The 23996-nt window shown below is 46.0% G+C and overlaps 1 protein-coding gene across 6 annotated transcripts in view; it reads left to right on the forward strand.

Annotated features, from left to right (window-relative positions):
• Positions 1–10762, forward strand: part of CDC25A (cell division cycle 25A) — a 25417-nt gene extending 14655 nt beyond the window's left edge. For all 6 annotated transcript variants that reach the window (XM_072786364.1, XM_072786365.1, XM_072786362.1 and 3 more), the window contains 6 exons: positions 3480–3578; positions 4702–4764; positions 4860–4958; positions 6290–6420; positions 8581–8692; positions 8919–10762. In XM_072786364.1, the coding sequence (XP_072642465.1) occupies positions 3480–3578; positions 4702–4764; positions 4860–4958; positions 6290–6420; positions 8581–8692; positions 8919–9059 (645 nt within the window). In that variant the 3' untranslated portion in view covers positions 9060–10762. The remainder of the gene's footprint in view (positions 1–3479; positions 3579–4701; positions 4765–4859; positions 4959–6289; positions 6421–8580; positions 8693–8918) is intronic.
• The last annotated feature ends 13234 nt before the right edge of the window (positions 10763–23996 follow it).

A 23996-nucleotide genomic window follows, 5' to 3' on the forward strand; every position in this document is an offset into this window, starting at 1 on the left:
CTGACACCATCCCAGTGGAATGGAGACTAAGCACTTAATTATAGCTGGGCGAGGGTTGGAAGTCTAAGCTCCCCACTTGCTGACCAGGCGTGTTGTAGGGCCATCCTTTTTCCCTTGGTGTTTTGCTACAGTGGTGGTATTGCCTAAAACTTTTCTGTCTTGATAGGCTGCCTTTTTCCCAGTGCTTTGGCTTGGGGGAACAGACTTTTGTAATTTTTAAATAGCTGCATGAGGATCCTTGTTATGTTCCTGTTGTTATGATCTTGTTATCCTTGTTATGATCCTGTTGATTAAAATTTAGATTGTTCCTAGTTTTCTTTTTTTTTTTTCCTTAAGATTTTATTTATTTATTCATGAGAGAGCAAGAGAGAGAGGCAGAGACACAGGCAGAGGAAGAAGTAGGCTTCATGCAGGAAGCCTAATGTGGGACTCGATCCCGGGACCACACCCTGAGCCAAAGGCAGACGTTCAACTGCTGAGCCACCCAGGCGTCCCTCCCTGTTTCTAGTTTTCAAATGCTATAAACAATTACAATATTCACTGTCCTTTCGTGCTTATTTTGGGGGGAATAAATGGGGTTGCTAGGGCAAAAACCTATGTACATTTAGTATATTTACCCCCTCCCCCATTTATATATTCATTCATTCATTCATTTATGGAAGGAGAGTCAGTGGGAGGGACAGAGAGAATCTTAAGTAGGCCTGACACAGTTTTATCTCACAGCTCTGAGATCATGACTTGAGCTGAAATCAAGTCAGACACTTAACTGACTAAGCCATCCAGGTGCCCCAGTATCATTTTTAATGGTCTCCTAAATGCATTTCAAATTTGGGTTGAAATAACATCTGTGCATTGCGATTGGTCACTAGGTCTCTTATTATTTGGGCTCCTGTGCTCCCATCTTTTTGTTTCCTTCTTGAAATTTAGTGATTGAAGAACTCAGGCCAGTTGCCTTGTAGAAGTTCCCACAGTCCTATGGGATCTTCTAATATTGTCTTCTCTCCTTTTTATTGCCCATAAACCTCTAAACACTAGGAAGACTTGATGAGATTGAGATTCAGTTTCTTTGGCATGAATATCTCATGGGGGATTTTGTTTACTTTGATCAGGAGACACATTGCTGGGAAGTCATTGATGATGATTGCCTAGATTTCATTTAACCAAGGTTTCAAAAAAGTGATCCTGTAGTTCTGTCATTCTTTTTTTTTTTTTTTTTTTTAATAATTTTTTTTAGAAAGTTCTGTCATTCTTCATTTATTGGCAGAATGTACCTCAAAGAGAAACTTCCGTGCATCAAACTCTTTGGTCACTTGTGGGAAAGGCAAAATGCATGCTCCCTTTCTTTAAAATAAATATATCTCCGTAAATGCCAACCATGACCAAGAAAGAACATTAGCAGCAGCCCAGAGCCCCTCCTGTGCTCTCTCCCTCAACGACACTGATCTGAACTCTGTTGCTATAGCTGAGCTTTGCCTGTATTCAAATCGTATAAACTTGAAGTCCTACTGTATGTATTTCTTTTATGTCTGGATTCTCTTGTTCAGCATTACTTTTGTGAGAATCATCTATTTTATGTGTCCATTCTGGTGAGTGTACAGTGTCTGCGGTTTTAGTTTTTATTTCCCTGATTTTCCCTCTCTGTATTGCTAGTCCAAGTGAATGTGCCCATTTTTCTATTGGGTTATCTCTTATTTGTGGAAGTACTGTATACATTCAGAGAGGATTCTTTTATTTAATTATTTTTTTAAAGATTTTCTTTATTTATTCATGAGAGACATACAGAGAGAGAGAGAGAGAGGCAGAGACACAGGCAGAGGGAGAAGCAGGCTCCATGCAAGGAGCCCAACCTGGGACTCGATCCCAAGTCTCCAGGATCACACCCTGGGCTGCAGGCCGCGCTAAACCGCTGCGCCACCGGGGCTGCCCCAGAGAGGATTCTTTTAAAGATTGTTTATCTTCTCACTCTGGCTTGCCTTGTCTCTTAATACTGTTCTTTTGATGAGCAGAATTTCTGGACTTGTTAAATGTATTTCAATTAATCGGTCTTATTTTATGTTTAGTGCTTTTTGTGTCCTACTTAAAAGAAATCCTTACCTCCCCATGACTAACCCTTTTGACATCACTCTACTAGTCTAATAGCTTCCTTGCTACTATCATAAGGCATTCCAGGTTTATATTATACATTTCTTATCCCAACCTGGAGTCAGTCACTTCAAAAACCCTGGTTTATTTGTTCCTTTCTTTCTTTTTCTTTTTTCTTTCTTTTTTTTTTTTTTTAAGATTTTATTTTTTAAGTCATCTACACGCAATGTGGAGATCGAAGGATACCCGGGTGGCTCAGGGTGTGATCCTGGAGTCTTGGGATCAAGTCCCACATCACAAGTCCCGCATCAGGCTCCCTGCATGAAGCCTGCTTCTCCCTCTGCTTGCGTCTCTGCTTCTCTCTGTGTGGGAGTGTCTCTCATGAATAAATAAAATCTTTCAAAAAAAATAAATAAAACGAGACCAAAAGTTGCATGCTCTACCAACTGAGCCAGCCAGACACCCTCAAAGCCTAGTTTCTTTTTTCTTTTTTTTTTTTCTTTTTTAGATTTCATTTATATATTCAAGACAGAGGCAGAGACACAGACAGAGGGAGAAGCAGGTTCCCTATGGGGAGCCCCATGTGGGACTCGATCCCAGAACTCCAGGATCACTCCCTGAACCAAAGGCAGGCACTTAACTGCTGAGAAACCCGTGCCAAGCCCTGGTTTCTTTTAGTGGAAAATAGTATTTGGAGACCATGGTATCCTTTAGGAATGCTCATTGTACCTCAGTGGATAGAGCAAAAAAATACTTATTTTAGACTCAGCCTTAATTTTAATTCCCCCTCTTTTTTAAAAAAAAAAATTTATTTGCGAGAGAGAGCAGAGTGAGTGAAAACATACATTTGCGAGGGAGAGGAAGAAGAAGCTCCCCACTGAGCAGGAAAGCCAACGCAGGGCTCGATCTCAGGACCCCAGAATCAGATTCCCAATTGACTGAACCAACTCAGGTGCCCCTTAATTTCCCTTTTAAAAAAAGGTAGAAAAGGAAAACTTAGTTTCAGAACATTTCAGTTAGATGCTAAAATAATAGTAGACCTAGCCAGTGACCCATATTCTCTTTTTCAATCAAATAAAGAAAATGTTTTATTTGCTAAATATAGACATTTACATGTCACTCTCTTTTTTTTTTTAAAGATTTTATTTATTCATGAGAGACACAGAGAGAGGCAGAGACACAGGCAGAGGGAGAAGCAGGCTCCTTGCAGGAAGCCTGATACGGGACTCGATCCCGGGTCTCCAGGATCAGACCCTGCTGGGCTGAAAACAGGCGCTAAACCACTGAGCCACCCGGGCTGCCCTGTCACTCTCCTCCTGGTGACATGTTCTAGGTGAATGTTTTCAAAAGTCCTATTCAAAACCCTGGCCTCATTTTCTACCTCTGATTTGTTACAGATTCTACATCAGTCTTTATCCCTGATATCTTCCCCGAAAGGGACCATTGAGAACATTTTGGATAATGACCCAAGGGATCTTATAGGAGACTTCTCCAAGGTAATTCTAAGTAGATGCAAGGAGAGCTGCTCTGACTAGGTAATTTGGGCTTTAAGTGCTTCCTAGAAGGCTCCCCTGCCTTTCTCCCTCACTCGGTGGCTCTTGGCAATGCCCTTAAGGGGACACAATTTAAAGTTTTTGAAGATAAGGAAACAGACTCATGATCAGACGTATCTTGGTCTCTGTGGGACTATAGACCTTACTGGTACTAATCAGAGGAAGTAGGAAGCTACCCACCAGCCACCTTGACTCCAACACAAAGGCCAGGCTCTGATTATAAAAATAGTAATGCAGTAAAGTACAAAGAAATAAGAATAAACCTGTAGCCTTACTACACAATTGTATATCCAAAGGTTATCTTGGAATATCCAAGGTTGATGAATTTAATTTCTCTGTTGTCCAGAGAAGTATAGCCTTTGAAGGAGAAGGCCCTCAGGGGAGTGCAGAGGGAGATCTGCTGATGGCCTGATATGTATGGATTTGCTGAGTGGAAGAGTTAGCTGTCTTTGGGCTGTGGTGAAATATGAGGGTGGGACAGGGAATGTATCAGTAGCAGCTTGTTTAGACACATAGGATAGATGTGAAGGCTACCAGAGCATCATTGGTTTAGCTAACATTTGTTGAAACACTATTACATGTTAAGCAAAGATTCCAAAATTAAGTCCCAGTTCCTTCTCTCAAACAACTTATCCTGTGGTCAGTAAGACCTGTCATGCTGTCGACTACACAGTAGATGGAAGTTTATTGAGGGCAGTGTGAGCAGCCTGGAAGAAATAAAAGGGAGTTGTCTCACCTAGAAGATTGTGGAAGGTATGGGTCTGGGCCATATTTCATATTTCAGCCAGGTGAGTTTTGAAGAAATAGGGACACATAAGGGGGTTGAAAATAGGCAACAACTCCATCTGAATGGAAGAAGGAGCAAAGACTGTGTCCCCATTGGTGGAACCTTCCACTTGAATTGAAACTGTTGGTTATATTTGTCATAATGACCTTGCCAATGGCCATGGGGATGGGTGAGCTCTTGATTCAGCCAGTTGCCTTAATGAGTAATTGCTGGTGTGCTTATAATTGTTACATTTATCAGCCTTGAGATTTGCTTAAAAAAAATTTTTTTTTCTTTAAGGGTTATCTCTTTCATACAGTTGCTGGGAAGCATCAGGATTTAAAATACATCTCTCCAGAAATTGTAAGTCATCTTTTTGGATCCTGTCACCCATGAGGTATTTGGTTCTAGTTGTTCCTGACAACCAAAGTTGATTCTCCTGGGTTTTCTCTCCACAGATGGCATCTGTTTTAAACGGCAAGTTTGCCAACCTCATTAAAGAATTTGTTATCATTGATTGCCGGTACCCGTATGAATATGAGGGAGGCCACATCAAGGTATGGGTTCTTTTATTTATTATTTTTAAGATTTTACTTATTTATCCATGCAGGGAGCCCAATGTGGGACTCGATCCCAGGACCAGGGGATCACGCCCTGAGCCAAAGGCAGATACCCAAATGCTGAGCCAGGCGTCCCAGAATTTGTGATTTTTAAAAGGGTGTGGGATGGTCGGGGTGCCTGGGTGACTTAGATGGTTAAGCGTCCGACTCTTGATCTCAGTTCAGGTCTTGATCTCAGGATTGAAGCCTATTTTAAAAAAATAAAAATAAGGGACACCTGGGTGGCTCAGCATTTGGGCATCTGCCTTCGGCCCAGGGTGTGATCCTGGAGTACCGGGATTGTGTCCCAGATCAGATTCCTTGCATGCAGCCTGCTTCTTTCTCTGCCTGTGTCTCTGACTCTGTCTGTGTCTCTCACGAATAAATAAATAAAATCTTTAAATAAAATAAAATTAAAACGTAAAATAAAGGAAAGAGGTGGTAACACCTGGCTACTTAATAGCTCATGTGCTGGTTATGAGATTTTAATTTTTTAATATTAATATTAATTTCACACATAATATTCTTTTTTTTTTTTTTAAAGATTTTATTTATTCATGAGAGACACACACACAGAGGGAGGGAGAGAGGCAGAGACACAAACACAGGCAGAGGGAGAAGCAGGCTCCATGCAGGAAGCCCAACAAGGGACTCCATCCCGGGTTTCCAGGATCACGCCTTGGGCTGAAGGTGGCGCTAAACCACTGAGCCACCAGGGCTGCCCTGGTTATGAGATTTTTTAAAAGACAATTTGATTCCTAGTGCACTGAAGAACGTTCCTTGCCCTACACTGCTCTTCACCACATTGTACAGCAAATGCTGCCTGTCCTTTGCTTCACACCATCACCATCAAGGGCATTTCTAGGTGGTGCCCACTGATTTCTAAGCCAGGCCTGGGCACCCCAAGGCTTCTGACCAGAAGCCAGTCTGGTGACATGTCCTAATCTATGCCATACTTAGTGGTGCCTCTAAGTCTGTAGTTGAATTAAGCTGCAGGGTGGAGGGCAGGTGTTGGGTCATGCTTTCCCAGGAAAAAAGTAATTGGTTGTGCCAACTTCATCTTTTAACCAATAAAATAGTGTTGAAATACAATAAAAGGGTACATTAAATACAACATTAGCATTTGCCAGTGTCTTAGTAGCTTTCAAAAGTTCCGAATTCATAAATACCACTCCTGTCTGCCATAGTCATAACAGAATATGAGGTGCCCAATTATAGGTGACTCTCACAGAAGAATCATTGGCAAGTATGTTATGCCCAGGTTCCAAGAGTCTCTGGTGCCTTCACAGGGTGCAGTGAACTTGCACATGGAAGAGGAGGTTGAGGACTTCTTACTAAAGAAGCCCATTGTACCTACCGATGGCAAGCGTGTCATTGTCGTGTTCCACTGCGAGTTCTCTTCTGAGCGAGGCCCTCGCATGTGAGTACTGCATGAAACTGGGCTCTGCGGCTCAGGCCTGCGTTGACTGGTGGGATGTGGCAATGGATGGCTCACCCTCAGGGCGTACTTCAGTATACCGAGCAAGCACCCTCTCCCACATCCTGAATCATTTCCATGCCTTAGCCTGCGCACATGACTTGTAAATGTTCACTTTTGTGAAATTTCAAATTCATGTGTAGCAGATGTGTGCCCAAATCCTTATCTATTAAGCAGTCAATTTGATGAACAGCTTCCTTGAGTATGGCTTTTTATAGGCTTGACCTATCAGTTTCTGTGGCCAAGGGCTTTAGGCCTTCTCCAGCCCAGCCCTGTCTCTGGCTAGTATGGTAGGTGCTGGGAGTACAGAGGGCCAGCTGGAGACGGGGGTGAGGGCTGAGGCAGGGTGGAATGCAGCCTTGATTGGGGTAGGACAAGGTAGACTTTTCATGGGCCCCTAGGCCTGGATCCTTGTGCACTTTTCATTTTGAACCAGTTCTAAAGTCAGGCCACACGGGGGCGCCTGGGTGGCTCAGTCTATTAAGTGTCAGACTATGCTAAAATTGTGAGATGGAACCCTATGTGGGCTCCATGCTCAGCGGGGAGTCTGCCTGAGATTATTTCCCTCCCTCGGCTGCCCCTCCTCCCTGCTCGCACATGCTCTTGCTCAAACATAATCTTTTTTTTTTTTAATTTAATTTAATTTAATTTAATTTTATTTTATTTTATTTTATTTTTTTTTATTTATGAGAGACAGAGAGGCAGAGAGAGAAGCAGGCTCCCTGCAGGAAGCCCGATGTGGGACTCAATCTGGGGACTCTGGGATCACGTCCTGAGCTGAAGGCAAATGCTCAACCACTGAGCTACCCAGGCGTCCCTCAAATATAATCTTTTTTTTCTTTAAGAAAAGAAAAAGGCCATTTGCCCACATGTGCTTCACCTGACTTCATCAGCAGCTTCTGTTTTGCTGCATTAGCACACATAGAATTACACACATAACTACAACAGGAACTTGTCTCCCCACCAACCTCCTGAGGACAAGGACTTGTCCTACATTAAGCACAAAACTGTGATCACATGAAGGGGTAGGATTTGGGTGAGGACTAACGTTCACTCACTCTACAGGTACTTCCCATTGCCTCTCACATGCGAAATAGTGTTCTGATTACTGTGGAGAACAGCAAAATGTAGGAGAACAAAAAGCCCTGCCTTCACGGAGCTTGCATTTCATACTGGGCAGGAGCAGACAAATATAATAAATAATATGTTAACTACTCTGTGTTAGAAGGTATTTCAGAGACAAATAAGATGAGAGGTGGGTGCTCCCAGGAAGTTTGGAGGAGCAGCAAGGGGGCCAGAGTGGCTGGAGTAAAGGCTGATGGGGGAGGAGGCAGGGGCAGGGTACCCAGTTGGGGGCCACTGTAAGGATTTTGGCTTTTGTACCAAGGGTTGGTAGGTAAGAAGCCACTGCCAGGTGAGGGTATTAGTGAGAGTATTTAGTATTCCATGCAGGAGTACAAGTAGGTGCCTTGAGGCAGGAGCAAGCTCGGCTGGGTGGCTGGCTGGCTGGCTTGTTTATTTATTTATTTAAATTTTTGATTTATTCATGAGAGACACACAAAGGCAGAGGCAGAAGCAGGCTCCCTATTAGGAGCCCGCTGAGGTACTTGATCCCAGGACCTTGGGATCATGCCCTGAGCCAAAGGCAGACACTCAACCACTGAGCCACCCAGGCATCCCAAGCTCTGCCTATTTAAAAGCCACAGGAAGAAAGCAGCTGGCTTAGTTAGGAAGTGAGGGAGGGACCCTAGTGGTGAGGAGCTGGAGGGTGTGGTGAGCGGAGATTGCAATGGGGAGCCGTCACTCCACATGAGGTGTGGGTGGTAGCATAGAGGACCTTGGGCAGGGGCCAGACAGTAGGGCCATTGAACCTGGAGGAAGGACAGCTTGGGAGAGACCATCCATCTCCCTATGAACTCTTCCTAAAGACCACATGTGGCCTGGGACCCACAGCTCAATGCTGGTTTCTAAGAATGACTGGGAAAGTGAGAAGTTGTGTGTCAGGAGTATTCGCTCGGCACTGCTGTGCTCACCGTACCGTTAGTTCGGGTTGCCCCAAGTTAGGAGAGCTAACCTTGCTCTGGCCTGCCTCCTCGCTGCTAGGTGCCGGTACGTGAGAGAGAGAGATCGGCTTGGTAACGAGTATCCCAAACTCCACTACCCGGAGCTGTATGTCCTGAAGGGCGGGTACAAGGAGTTCTTCCTGAAATGCCAGGTGAGGCAAGGTCTCTGGAGAGCACGGTGCACCCCTCACCCAGGCTGGATGGGCAGATCCGTGTGCTTGTCGTGGCTGTCTCTTGTTCGGGGTCTGGGGATTTGCCTCACACAAAGAAGGGTCCTAGGCCCTGCTGCGCATCCCAGCCTCGCAGGCCCAGATGGGGGGAGAGCCGGCTTAGGAGCGTGAGGCATGGGCCCCTCATCTCATCCTCTGTCGTCTGCAGTCTCACTGCGAGCCTCCCAGCTACCGGCCCATGCACCATGAGGACTTCAAAGAAGACCTGAAGAAGTTCCGCACCAAGAGCCGGACCTGGGCAGGGGAAAAGAGCAAAAGGGAGATGTACAGCCGTCTGAAGAAGCTGTGAGGGTGGCCATGCCAGACAGCAGCAGCCTGAGCTGCCCTCTGTGCCTCCCCCCTTCCCTCTTGGCTGCAGAGAAACCTGAGCAAAGGGACCAGCCACGGGCGTGACATGTGGAGAGAGGACCCGGGGCTTGTGCGCCTGACCCCTACTGCTGCACTTGCGGGGCTGGAACATCCTGCCGGCCACGCCTCTTCTGTCTCTGTAAGACCTTCTCCTTCTGCCTTGTGACTGTCTGCCAGGGCTGTCGCCTGCCACAGTGCAGTTCTGGGTACCACTTCAAGAAGTTCTGACTTACCACCACCACCACCACCGTCGGACAGACCACCTGGGGCCTTCCTGGGTGCTGTTCTCTGGGGGGTGGTGGGGGGGAGAGAAGTCCACGAGCAGAGATGCTGCTGGCCAAATACCAAAGACAGCCTGGGAAGGGAATGGTCTTTGTGGGATAACCCATATCTTTAATTTATTCAACTTCATCAATCACTTTAATTTTTTTTTTTTTTTTAAACTCCTGGAGACTTTTATTTAACTGCTTCTTTAAGTCATAATACTGCCATTCTGGGTAGGGTTTTATCATCCCAGGGACTACCTCTGCTTTAAAAAAAAAAAAATATGGGGGAGAAGAGGCAAACTTGTGTTGAGGGACAGAACCAGCTCTGTCACCCCCAGGGGGCACTGTGGTACTGGGGCTGCTGCTATTTAAAGCCAAGGACTGAGGTACTGGTAGGATCAGGCACAGGACTCCGACTTGGCTACAGGACATAAGCTAAACCTCCCAGACCTACCTCGAAGGCCACTGAGATCTGTGGGGGAGTGACCCTACTCTTCCTCACCCCAGCTCCTTGTGACGTTGGCTGGTATAGGAGTCACAGTCAGGAAAGCACTTCAGACAGCTTCCATTGGACCACCCCCAGGCCAGTGTTGAAATGTGGTAGTGTAGGTGTCCTAGAGTAGGTGGGGGCCAGGGCAGGGGGGGCTCTGCGGGATGGGGGAGGGGAGCATACACCGAGTGTCTTCTATTACTCTGATACTCTTGAATAGCTTTTAATTTTCTAAAAATAGGCATTTTATGAGTCAAGGAGTATCAAATCAGTGTTGGCTGGGCCACCCAAGGGTGAAAAGAGGGGCTGGAAGCCCTGGGCTTTAGGAGAGGGCTATGGGTGCTGGCATACAGATGACTGTATTAAATGTGTTTCTCAGGAGGCAGCGTGGTGGATTTTGAAGGTAAAACTTTGGGTTTATCATGTTTGAATTTGAGGGACAGGGAGGCCTACTGGTCTCTGCTTATCCCCACCAATAGGCACCAGCCTCTTCACCATCTTTGCTCCATTGGGGTGTAGCCAGCTTTGTCTTAAACACAAGAGCCAGTCTCCCCGCTTACTTTGCTTCCTCCTTTGGGGGGTAGGGAGGGAAGCAGTGGTATTGGAGATGGCTTGTTGCTGTTATGGGTTTGAGTTGCATTTGGCTATAAAACAATCTTGTTAGAAAAAGTAAGTGGGGAGGAGGGGAACGGGAAGAAAGAAAGGCCTCTCCCCCTCCTCTCACCACACATTGGGACACATCTCAGTTGGTCTCTAATCTTGTTTGTAGGGATTCTGTTGGTTGAATGCCTGGGAAGGGAGGTGGGATGGCCTTCAGATTGGACCAGCTTACCCAGCATGGCCGACCAACTGTTGCAGGCTCTGAAAATAAAAACAGTCCTGAACCCATGTTCTCTGCCTAGTTCTTGTGGATTTGAAGAGAATTGTGTTTTCTTTGGAGGAATCATATTCAACTAAAATCAGTATAGGGGTGGTTACATTTCAAGAGGCCAAAGGGCTCCTGTGTGGCATGGCTCTGGGGGTGGCCAGAACGACTTCTACTTGCTGCCCTGACTCCAAAAACTTGCGATTCAAGTTGATTTACAAGATGAAATAGGGCCATCCAAAGCTTACCCAAACCATTGGCATTGAAGCAACAGTTCAAAGGGAAAGGATCCTGGGGATCCCTGGGTGGCTCAGTGGTTTAGCACCTGCCTTTGGCCCAGGGCATGATCCTGGAGTCCCGGGATTGAGTCCCACATCGGGCTCCTAAAGGAGATAGGAGTTTCAGTTGTGCTCTGATGGAGAGGATGCCGCAGAAGGAAATAGGACAGGTGCTGGGAAGTCATGAGCCCACACACAGATCTTCCTAAACCTGTAGCAAATGCCAAAACCTAAAATATTTCACCCTTGGTCCCACCTCAAGTCAAGATTCATTGAGACACTGATTCCCTTCTATTTGCATCTATAATAGAGACATTATTTTAACTATTTTGGAATTGTCAGTGTGGAAAGAAAGGAAGTCCCCTGTAATTCTTATCTCCAGTATTACGTGTTTATAGGTCAGGAAGACAGGAGAGAACAATTCCACAGATTATTAAAGGGACCGGAGCGCGCTCAACTCACATCCCATTTCCTCTCCCAGAATTTTTTTTAATCCTTCCAAGGAGATCTCAGGTATATAAGCATCCCCACTCTTCCCTCCACTCAACTTTTGTCACACTGTATGTTGGAGAGAGTACACAGTGTATATAGAGATGATTTTCAATTGCAAAAAAAATCCAATGGCTGTACTCTTAATGCATCCCATATTACAACACTTTCCAAGAGACCAGAGTCCATCTTCCTAGTGAGAAGATTCAAAAGTTTTGATTAATTAGACCACAGGGGCACCTGGGTGGCTCAGTCAGTTAAGCATCTGCCTTCTGCTCAGGTCACGATCCCGGTGTTCTGGGATCGAGTCCCATGTTGGGCTCCCTGCTCCATGGGGCGCCTGCTTCTCCCTATCCCTCTGCTGCTCTCCCTGCTTATGCTCTCTCTCTGTCAAATAAGTAAAATCTTAAAAAAATAAAAACATGTTATTTTGGATATGCTGCTTTTACTCCTTTTTTTTTTTTTTTTTTTTAAGATTTTATTCAGGGATCCCTGGGTGGCGCAGCGGTTTAGCGCCTGCCTTTGGCCCAGGGTGCAATCCTGGAGATCCAGGATCGAATCCCACATTGGGCTCCTGGTGTATGGAGCCTGCTTCTCCCTCTGCCTTTGTCTCTGGCGCTCTGTCTCTCTCTCTCTCAGTCTTTCATGAATAAATAAATAAATAAAATCTTGAAAAAAAAAAAAGATTTTATTCATGAGAGCCACAAAGAGGGAGAGACATAGGCAGAGGGAGAAGCAGGCTCCATGTAGGGAACCCGATGTGGGACTCGATCCCGGGACTCCAGGATCACCCCCTGGGCCAAAGGCAGATGCTCAACTGCTGAATCACCCAGGTGTCCCTTCCTCAAGTTTTCAAAATAATTTAAGACTTAAGCATTTGTTTTTGAACTATGTGCTAGTTTCCTTGAACCTATCTTTATTTTTAAGATTAAATTTATTTATTCATGAGACACAGAGAGAGAGAGAGGCAGAGACAGGCAGAAGGAGAAGCAGGCTCCATGCTGGGAGCCGGACATGGGACTTGATCCCAGGTCTCCAGGATCACGCCCTGGGCCAAAGGCGGCACTAAACCGCTAAGCCACCCGGACTGCCCTGAACCTATCTTTTTTACCCAAATTACTTAAGAGGACAGTTCCTTTCTAGTTCATGTATGAAAACTTTATCCCAGGATGCCTGGGTGGCTCAGTGGCTGAGCATCTATCTGCCTTTGGCTCAGCCCATGATCCTGGGTCGGGGATCCAGTCCCACATCAGGGTCCTTGCCAGGAGCCTCCTTCTCCCTCTTCCTGTCTCTCTGCCTCTCTGTGTCTCTCATGAATAAAATCTTAAAAAAAAAAAAAAAAAAAAAAAAAAAACTTTGTCTCAAGTATTCATTCTTATAATTAGGATTTGATTCACTTGTCATGTAAGTAGATATGATTTCTACAAGAAATTGGCTTTTTTTTAATCATGGATAACTCCAAACATAGGCCAATGAACCTCTTTTCTGCCCATTACAAAGCTTCAAAAACATCTACTCAGAGCCAGTCTTCTCCCTAACTCCTCCCTGACTTTGCTCTTTAAATTTGCTCCAAGCAGGTAACACTCCTCTGGATTATTGCAAAAGCCAGCTGGTCTTTTGGCTTAGCCTATTGTTGCCACAATCAACTTGCTAAATGTCTAATTAGGTTGCCCATTCATACTGGAGAGTTTAATGGCTCCTTGTTGCCTATTAAAAAAAAACCTAAACTCTAACTCTGCCTCTCCTCTCTCTCTCTCTCTCTCTCTCTCTCTATATATATATATATATATATATATATATATAATGAGTAAATAAATAAAATCTTTTTTTTAAAGGTTTTATTTATGTATTTGAAGAAGAGTACATGCATATGAGAGGGTCAGAGGGGGAGAGAGAGAATCCCAAGCAAACTCTATGCCGAGCCCTGAGCCCAATGCAGGGCTTAATCCCACGACCTGAGCTCAAACAAAGAGTCTGGATGCCCAACTGACTGAGCTACCCAGGCGACCCTCACTTTGCTTTTTACTACTTTGTTTCTCATACCAAACTGCATAAGGGCACTTGGCTCCAGGAAGGGCAAAGCATGAGTCAGTGATGACTCACAGGCCCCACCCTTCCAGCCAAGGAACCTGCAATAAGTCACTTGTCCCTCCCTGAAGCCTTTCCTCGTAGATCACAAAGGGCATTTAAAGTAGATGTTCCACTGTGGCTACCCGTCCCAACATTCCGTGACTTAGATATTTGGATGCCCCAATACCCACTTCAGATCTACGCGGAAGAAGGGCATCCATGGAAGAAGAGCTGTTTCTTTCACATACTGATTCAACAAGCATTTCAATTGTGCTGGGCACTGAGGATGAGGAGATGTATATATAGCAGGCCGGCCTACCTCATGGGGCTCACCAACTAACCAGAGAAATAGTCACTTTGAAACCAGGAGCACATAGGAGTGATACTTCCATGGAAGAGAAGCTAAGATTTAGACAGGTATGGAGCAAATAGTGCTCAAGAGGGATAGAAGGAAGCATACCACCCAGGAGGTGATGTATGTTTAAGCTTGATGCGCAGAAGTGTTAGGAGATAGGGCATTTGGAAAGGACTAGGAGGGCGAAACAGCACACATTCATGAATATAGATGAGGTAGGGGACAAGTTTGGGAGGGCAAGGTTGGTAGAGGAGGACACCCAGGACCTTGGATGTGGATGGAGCTGAGGGGTCTGTAAGCTTCTGGGATCTCGAGAGCAGGGCTCCTCCAACTTAATGGAGCAGAAGTAACACCTGGGGAACTCATTAAAATACATATTTTGGGACGCCTGGGTGGCTCAGTGGTTGAGCATCTGCCTTCGGCTCAGGGCGTGATCCCGGAGTCCCAGGGTCAGTCCCATGTCGGGGTCCCTGCGTGGAGCCTGCTTTTCCCTCTGCCTGTGTCTCTGCCTCTCTCTGCGTCTCTCATGAATAAATAAATAAAATCTTAAAAAAAATAAAATGCATATTCTGTTCCATAGACCTGGGATGGGGCCTGAGATTCTGCATTTTCTTGAACTCATGACCCAGAGATCAAGAGTGGCCTACTTTTCCTAGGCGCCAAGAGACTCTGCCTTTTTAACAAGCTCCTGATGCCACAGTCTTTGTCCACACTTTGGCAAGCCAGCCTGTGTGAAGCAGTAGTGGCTGAGGCTGGCTGGCTGGTGAGGAATGATGAGCGCACAGTCACAGGGGAAGCTATGGGCATGGGAGATGGGGGGTGAACACTAGAATCTGGTGGTGGGTGGATGGTTGCAGAGGGAGGGAGAGACCATGATGGTGCCCTGGCTCCCTACCTGAGGAACTGGGCAGACCACTGGCACTTAGAGCAAAAGATATAGGAGGAAAGGAAATGTCTGTATTGAGGCACTTTATAGAGTTGCTGGCCCATATTCTTCACAAATGTCGATGTCATACACAACAGAGGGGCTGAGGAATGTTCCAGATTAAAGGAGACTCCAGGGGATTCCTGGGTGGCTCAGCGGTTTAGTGACTCCAGAGACCTGACAACTAAATGAAATATGGGATCCTAGACCAAGATAAAAAAGAAAATGATGTAAAGGACATTTTTGAGACAATTGACAAAATAGTAATATGGACTATTAATTAGGTTAAAAGATTGCTTCAGTATTTTGTTTTTTAAGGATTTTATTTTATTTACTCACAAGAGATACAGAGCAAGAGAGAGAGGCAGAGGCACAGGCAGAGGGGGAAGCAGGCTCCATGCAGGGAGCCCCACATGGGACTCGATCCTGGGTCTCCAGGATCAAGCCCTGGGCTGCAGGCGGCGCTAAACTGCTGCTCCATCCGGGCTGCCCCTGCTTCAGTGTTAAACTCCTGAATTTGATAATTATCTAAGGATATCCTTATTCTCAGGATATAACACTGCCGTTAAGGTTAAGGACTATGATGTAGGGGAGTGCTTGGCTGGCTCAGTCGGTAAAACATAGGACTCTTAATCTCAGGGTTGTGAGTTCAAATCTTACATTGGGTGTGGAGCCTACTTAAAAAAAGAAAAAGTAGGGAGGGTGGGGCTTAGTTAAGTGCCAGACTCTTGATTTCAGCTTGGTCATGATCTCAAAGTCTTGAGATCAAGTCCAGCATCAGGCTCCCACATTGGGTATGGAGCCTTTCCTTCTGCTCCTCCACTCTCTCAAAAAAAAAAAAAAAAGAAAAAAGAAAAGAAAAAAAAAGACTGATGTAATTTACTTCCAAGTAGTTTAATAAAAACAAAAACAAATAAGATGTAAATGTGTCTGTGTAAGGGAGATATAGAAGAGAAAGCAAATAGGACAAATGTAAAAGATCAATGACTTTTTCCTTTTTTTTTTTTAAGAAAACTAATGCCGTTTTTAAAGGAAACTCTGTGCCTCTTTTTTTATTTTCTTATTTTTATTTTTTAATTTTTTTTATTTATTCATGATAGACATAGAGAGAGAGAAAGGCAGAGACACAGGCAGAGGGAGAAGCAGGCTCCATGCCGGGAGCCCGACGCGGGACTCGATCCCGGCACCCCAGGATCGCGCCCTGGGCCAAAGGCAGGCGCTACACCGCTGAGCCACCCAGGGATCCCCTATTTTCTTATTTTTAAAGATTTTATTTATTGATGAGAGACACAGAGAGCGAGAGAGAACGCAGCAGAGACACAGGCAGAGGGAGAAGCAGGCTCCACGCAGGGAGCCCGACGTGGGACTCGATCCCTGGTCTCCAGGATCACACCCTGGGCTGAAGGCGGCGCCAAACCGCTGCGCCACCCGAGCTGCCCGTCTGTGCCTTTTTTTTTTTTTTTTTTTTTTTTTAATTTATGATAGTCACAGAGAGAGAGAGAGAGAGAGAGGCAGAGACATAGGCAGAGGGAGAAGCAGGCTCCATGCACCGGGAGCCCGACGTGGGATTCGATTCCGGGTCTCCAGGATCGCGCCCTGGGCCAAAGGCAGGCGCCAAACCGCTGCGCCACCCAGGGATCCCTGTGCCTCTTTTTTTAAAGTAAACCCTAAGCCCAACAGTGGGGCTGGAGCTCACAACCCAGAGGTAAGGAGTTGCATCTGACTGAGCCAGCCAGGCGCCCCCCAAAATTAATGACTCTTGATAAAGAGAATAAAGGAGTTCTTGTACTATTTTTGCGACTTTTCTATAAGTATGAAGTTATTTTAAAAGAACGAAGTCGAAGAGGAGAGAACTTTGGCGCTGAGCTCTTGTGTGGACAGGGCAGCTGTGAACAGATGTGTCCAGATGCCTGGGTGGTCAGAGGGTGAACGTGAGGAACCGCTCTGGAGAAATATCCAGGGTGGTGGCAGCAGCTTGTCCCAAGCACCTAAATGGCATTGGATGTTCAGGTCCCGGGTGAGGGCGGGAGCGGGACGCCTAGGGCCGCAGGGAAGCCGCGAGGGGCGGGAGGGCAGGATGTCAGAGGCCCCGGGCCGGAGGGGGCCGGGGCCGGGGCAGGGGTCGGGGTCGGAGCAGGGGCAGGGCGGGGCGGGGGCCGGGGCAGGAACAGGGGCAGGGACGGGTTGGGGGCCGGGGGCCGGGACAGGGGACAGGGGCCGGGGCCGGGGAAGGGGAGTGGGGAGCCACGGGCTGTGCCGCAGGAAGGCCTGAGCTAAGGCAAAGATCTGCGGGCCGGGCCGGAACGCCGCCAACGACCTTGGTGAACAAAGGCTGCCCACACTGGGGCGAGGGCGGAGGAGCGACAAGGAGGGGGGCAGAGACAGCGTCAGCGGCGAACCGGATGACCTCGGGCAGTTCCCAGCCTCCACGCGACTGTGACCGGGTGGGAGGGTCCTGGGAGTGGGAGTGACCTTGACGATTCTAAGATCTTAAGGCCCTGCCTGGCCATTCGGATTTGCAAATGCTGATGCCTGGAAGTCGTGTGAAGCTCAAGCCAGCGCTCCCAGCTTGCGCACTCGCAGGTCAGGGCGCTCACCCTTCCCAGGAGGCAGCCCCTGCCAGCCACCGCAGAGCCGGTCGCTCTTCCCACACAGGCCGTCGCGCAGCCCGACGCCTCCACCCACAGGCATCCTTTGTTCTCGTTTCGCCCCGCCGGGCTTGCAGCTGCGACCACTGCCGTAGGCGGGGTGTGCCAGCGGGTGGCGATAGTGCCCCAGCTTAGCCTCCCAGGCCTCAGCCTTCCAGCTTCTCTTCCCCTGAACCAGTAACTGGGAGGAGCTGGAGTTTCTGCAGGAGCTCCCCAACTCACTCACCCTTGGCTTCCAGCTACATTTAAGGACAGCTTGCCTGCCCTGAGCACAGGCAAAGCTGCGGCTGTTCTTTGTTCAGGCTGCAGTAACCAAAAGCGTAGTTCAAGCATGTGCTGCACGTAGTGCAATGCAGGAGCACCAAAACTGGAAACAAAAAGGAGGGGGTAGAGGTGCATTATCAGTGTGTGTGTGTGTGTGTGTGTGTGTGTGTGTATACATATATATATACTGATAATTAATTATTTTCATTTATTTAAGTAGGCTCCACCCCAATGCAGGGCTTGAACTCAAGACCCTAGGATTGAGTCACATGCTCTACAACTGAGCCAGCCAGGTGCCCCATTGATGTATTTTTTCTTTTTAAATAATCTCTATATCTACCATGGGACTCGAACTCACAACCCTGAGATCAAGAGTTGCAAGCTCTACTGGCTGAGCCGATCAGACGCACCGCCATCAGTGTATATTTTAATAAATACAGCAAAGTGGTCATCATGGAAAGACACTAGATATTTGTTGGGTTTCTTTCTTTCTTTTTTTAAATTTTTAAATTTATTTATTCATGATAGAGAGAGAGAGAGAGAGGCAGAGACAGAAGCAGGCTTCTTGCAGGGAGCCAGACATAGGACTCGATCACTGGACTCCAGGATCATGCCCCGGCCCAAAGGCAGGCACCGAACCGCTGAGCCACTAAGGGATTCCTTTTCTTTTTCTTTCTTCTTTCTTTCTTTCTTCTTTCTTTCTTTCTTTCTTCTTTCTTTCTTTCTTTCTTTCTTTCTTTCTTTCTTTCTTTCTTTCTTCTTTCTTTCTTTCTTTCTTTCTTTCTTTCTTTCTTTCTTTCTTTCTTTCTTTCTTTCTTTCTTTCTTTCTTTCTTTCTTTCTTCTTTCTTTCTTTCTTTCTTTCTTTCTTCTTTCTTTCTAGATTTTATTATTTTTTTAAGATTTTATTTTTTATTTATTCATGAGAGACACACACAGAGAAAGAGAGAGGCAGAGACACAGGCAGAGGGAGAAGCAGGCTCCATGCAGGAGCCTGACATGGGACTCAATCCCGGGTCTCCAGGATCAGGCCCTGGGCTGAAGACGGCGCTAAACCACTGAGCCACTGGGGCTGCCCGGGATTTTATTATTTTTAACTAATCTCTACACCCAGTCTGGGGCTCGAGCTCACAACACCGAGATCAAGAGTCACTGACTGAGCCAGCCAGGCACCCTTTTGTTGGGTTTCTATATATTTCATTCATGGTTTATTTTGGATGACACAGGGTGGGAATCATCTCAATGTTTTCAATGCCTAAACTCTTCCCTGTTGGATGGTCCTGAGCAATTTGCTAGGCCCTAATCAAGAAATAAGAAGGTTTATGTTCCAATTCTGGCTTCACTCCTAACTAGTTGTGTGACCCTGAACAAAATATTTAACTTCTCTCGATTTTACAGGTCTCATCTACATAGGATGAGTCCCGGCAACACCCCCAACCCTCTGACCCAGGACTCCTGTGCCATTCCTGCACATATGTCCTCATTGTTGCTGACATTTCCAGGGAATGTCCTTTTTACACGGAACTCAGTCTTTTTTTTTTTTAATTGTCTTATTGAAATGTAAGCAAACCAGCAAAAAAAGTTTTTAATAAAAAATAAAATAGGGATCCCTGGGTGGCGCAGTGGTTTAGCGCCTGCCTTTGACCCAGGGCGTGATCCTGGAGACCCGAGATCGAATCCCATATCGGGCTCCTGGTGCATGGAGCCTGCTTCTCCCTCTGCCTATGTCTCTGCTCCTCTCTCTCTCTCTCTCTCTCTGTGACTATCATAAATAAATAAAAATTAAAAAAAAAAAAAAAGAAATAAAAAAAAATAAATAAAATAAAATAAATATTACCACCAAAGTAGGGAAAGAAGGTGAGTTGATAATTTTAATTACATGAATATATATTTTTAACTTGCATTTACATACTGGCCTGTTGCAATAATAAATAATATTAGAGTATACCAGCCGTTAAATAATAAATAAAAAGAATAACAGTGAACAAATAAATTTCCATTTTAGGCCAATATGCAGATTCAGTAAAATAGCTTAAGTATAAGGTAAGACTGGCACTATCAAAAATATCACCCCTTGGGCACCTGGGTGGCTCGGTCAGCTAAATGTCTGACTCTTGATCTCAGCTCAGTTCTTAATCTCAGGGTCATGAGTTCAAGCCCCACATTAGGGCTTCGCTGGGTATAGTGTCTACTTAAAAAACAATGACAAGGGATGCCAGGGTGGCTCAGTGGTTGGGCATCTGCCTTCAGCTCAGGATGTGATCCCAGGTCTGGGGATTGAGTCCCTGCATTGGGCTCCCTGCGGGGAGCCTGCTTTTCCCTCTGCCTATATCTCTGCCTCTATCTGTGTCTCTCATGAATAAATAAATAAAATCTTAAAAAAAAAAAAAATGACAGAAAAACCCCTTACAGTTTGCACTCTGTTTCATGTTTTAAAATTTAAACCAATTAATACATAAATAATATGTAAACCAAACCAAATAAGAATTATAACTAGTCACACAGAATGACTGAAACACAAAAGGTTTTTTTAAATTTCACAATCATTGTACTATCACTGTTTATTTTGAAATTACTGTTTAGGGCAGCCCTGGTGGTGCAGCGGTTTAGTGCCGCCTGCAGCCCAGGGCGTGATCCTGGAGACCCTGGATGGAGTCCCACGTCAGGCTCCCTGTATGATGCCTGCTTCTCCCTCTGCCTGTGTCTCTGCCTCTCTCTCTGTGTGTCTCTATGAATAAATAAAATAAAATGAAATTACTGTTTAAACATAGGCATTGTATTGCCTCAGGGGTTGGAGACAAGCACTGTCCCTGAAGCAAATTCAAATGATGCCAAAAAATTTACTAACTTACTCTGGAAACAAGCACATGAGCTAAATCCTTGTGTCTGGGGAGCAGACTGTGTAACTAGGAGCTTTCTGAATTAACATCCAGAACTCATAATTTTTATAAAAGTGAATAATTATTGAAATCTATAGGGACATCTGAGTGGCTCATTCAGTTAAGCAGCTGCCTTCAGCTCAGGTCATGATCCCATGGATCTGGAATGGAGACCTGTGTCAGGCTCCTTGCTCAGTAGAGCATCTGCTTCTCCCTTTCTCTCTCCCTCTGCTCACGCTCATTCTCTCTCTCTCTCTCAAATAAATAAATAAATAAAATCTCGGCATGGAGCCTGCTTCTCCCACTGCCTATGTCTCTGCTTCTCTCTGTGTGTCTCTCATGAATAAATAAATAAAATCTTTTTTTTTTAAGATTTTATTTATTTATTAGAGACACAAAGAGACAGAGAGAGAGAGGCAGAGACACAGGCAGAGGGAGAAGCAGGCTCCATGCAGAGAGCCCGACATGGGACTCGATCCGGGGTCTCCAGGATCAGGCCCTGGACCGAAGGCTGCGCTAAATCGCTGAGCCACCAGGGCTGCCCAATAAATAATATCTTAAAAAAAAAAAAGGAATATAAAACTCAATTGATAGGTTAAACTACAGATTAGACCCAACTGAAGAGAATTCACTGGAGAAATATGTTAAATTACTTAAGGGCAGGCAGCCCGGGTGGCTCAGCGGTTTAGTGCTGCCTTCAGCCCAGGGCTTGATCCTAGAGACCCGGGATTGAGTCCCATGTCAGGCTCCCTGCATGGATCCTGCTTCTCCCTCTGCCTGTGTCTCTGCCTGTCTCTCTCTCTGTGTCTCATGAATAAATAAATACAATCTTAAAAAAGAAAAAAAATTACGTAAGGGCCCCTGGATGGCTTAGTTAATTGAATGTCTGCTTTTGGCTCAGGTCATGATCCCAGAGTCCTGGAATGCAGCCCCATGTCACAGAAGGCCAGAACACTTACACAGGGACACTTAGTGGCCGCTCATCAGTAGCCATCGGAGACTAAAGACCACAGGACACTACCCACCAAGTGCAGAAAGTCTCCCTCAACTAGAATGGTGCAACCAGCAAAGCCACCTTACAAGAATAAAAGTAAAATAAAAAGAATCACAGATAAACAAAAATAACAAGTTCCACACCAAGAGAACTGAACTAGATGAACTTCTAAAGGATACACTACCAAAGCATGGGGAAGAATCCCAGAAGGAAGGCCAGTAATGCAAGACAGGACAGGGAACAAGCACATTAGTAAACATAATACAGATATAAGTCCAAATAGACACTCACTGCATTCTGGTGAGAACGGGGTAGGCAGGTATCCCTTGTGCACATGTCCCTTCTAGGCTGTGAGCTCCTAGAGACCAGAAACAACAAATGAATCACAGACTAACTTTGAGGGTGCCCCCACCCAGCATTGGAACACTGCTCTTCAAAATCCTCCCAAGAATCTGGGGGCACTGGCTGGCTCAGTCAATAGGGCATGGCACTCTTGTTCTTGGGGTTGTGAGTTCAAGCCCCATCTTGGGCGTATAGAGTCATCATCTTCTTCTACTTCTTTTTAAGATTTTTTGTATTTATTCATGAGAGACACACAGAGAGAGGCAGACATTAGGCAGAGGGAGAAGCAGGCTCTCTACAGGGAGCCCTATGTGGGACTCCATCACAGGACCCCAGGATCATGACCTGAGCCAAAGGCAGACACTCAACCACTGAGCCAGCCAGGTGTCTGGGTGTAGAGACTTCTTAATTTAAAAATTAAAAAAATAAATAAATAAAAAATAAATAAATAATAAAACCTGGGCCAGCGAGGGCCCCTGATCTTTCAACATTTTTTAATTTAATTTATTTATTTTGGCAGAAAGAAAGAGCACAAGCAGAAGGAGCAACAGCGGGAGAGGGAGAAACAGATTCTCTGCTGAGCAGGGATTCCTACATGGGGCTCAATTCTAGGACACTGGGATCATCACCCAAGCCGAATGCAGATGCTTAACCAACTAAGCCACCCAGGTGCCTTGAGCCTTCAGCATTTTAATCAGTGCAGTCAAATTGCCCTTCATCATGTCAATGTCAGGTCCACTTCTTCCCACAGCACAGGAGCATGCAGAAGGCTCACCTAAGTTCCAGACTGCCGCCACCCTCCTCTTATATTGAACACTCTCCTCCCACAAAAGTGGACTCGTTGCCATTCTCCAAGGCCCACGGCCATCTAACATTTCCAAAAGGGACACCCAGAACACCACCTCATAGAATGCTTATTTAAAAAAAAAGAAAAAAGAAAAAAAAAAAAAAAGGATTTCTGGGTCAAGTCTGGGAAACCCTGATTTAAGCAATTTCCACCTGACTTCTTTATGGCATGTCTTAGAATCATTGACCTACAAGCGTACATTCTAGGTACAGCTTTTCCCAAACCTATTCACCCATGGAGCCTTTTTTCCATGGAGAATCTCATGGCAGTGAGGTTCCTGAGGGCTGACCTGGGGGATGCCGGTTTCTTTTCTATGGGGCCAGTCTCACTTGAGTCTTATCAAGTGGAATTTACCCCCATTTTCTGGGTGAGAACATTCTGGCTCAGCAAAGTGGGTGAGTTGCTTCTAGTTAGTTCGCTAACAAACAGCAGGTTCCAAGTCCGAGGACTTTCCTGACTTTCTCCTCATTGAAGCCACTTCCTATGAGGCTCACACAGTGCTGAGTCTGCTTGAAGAGAGTGCCTGACTGGTGCAGAGCAAGAAGGCGAGGTTTCTGGAAGCCCTGGGTGGGGAGCTTTGGAGTGAGTGACTGACAAAGCTTTGTGCTGGATTTTGCAGGCTTCACCCTGGTAACGCCTGCTGCTGCCCAAACAAGACAGTGAGGGTCCAGCCTCCCTCTCACCTCTGCAGCTGATCACATCTACCTCATTGTCAAGGCATGGTCTCTGGTCACAGGAAAGTGAATGGGACACACAGGTCAGGTGACAGGTGGAGTTCAGTGAACCCCGGGGTGAGAAAGCAGCCAGGGCCCTGTGCCCCAAGTGTGTAAGAGACTGTGAGCAAAGGGTCCCACGGAAGAGAGTGTGGAAAGGAGAAAGTGCCCTAAGGTCTGACTATGCTCCCTTTCTGCAAGATGCTGGGCCTACCCCACCAAGAATGGGCTCCTAGAATGACTGAGAGATTATTTTCAAGGTCCTTTTTAGCATTCATCACCTATTTTTGTCTTCTTTTTCTATTAGAAGTACTTTGACATAGGACATTTCCTTCCTCCAATGCCAGGCAGCACGGGGTGGTGGGAAGAGCAGAGGCTGGTGTTGGCTGGCTTGCTGAGGAGGGTGATGGGCCACCCCTCTTGGGCCTTCAGTTCTATGTTTAAGCTTCAGCTTC

Source organism: Canis lupus, chromosome 19 (assembly GCF_048164855.1).
Source record: "Canis lupus baileyi chromosome 19, mCanLup2.hap1, whole genome shotgun sequence".
Classification (NCBI taxonomy): domain Eukaryota; kingdom Metazoa; phylum Chordata; class Mammalia; order Carnivora; family Canidae; genus Canis; species Canis lupus.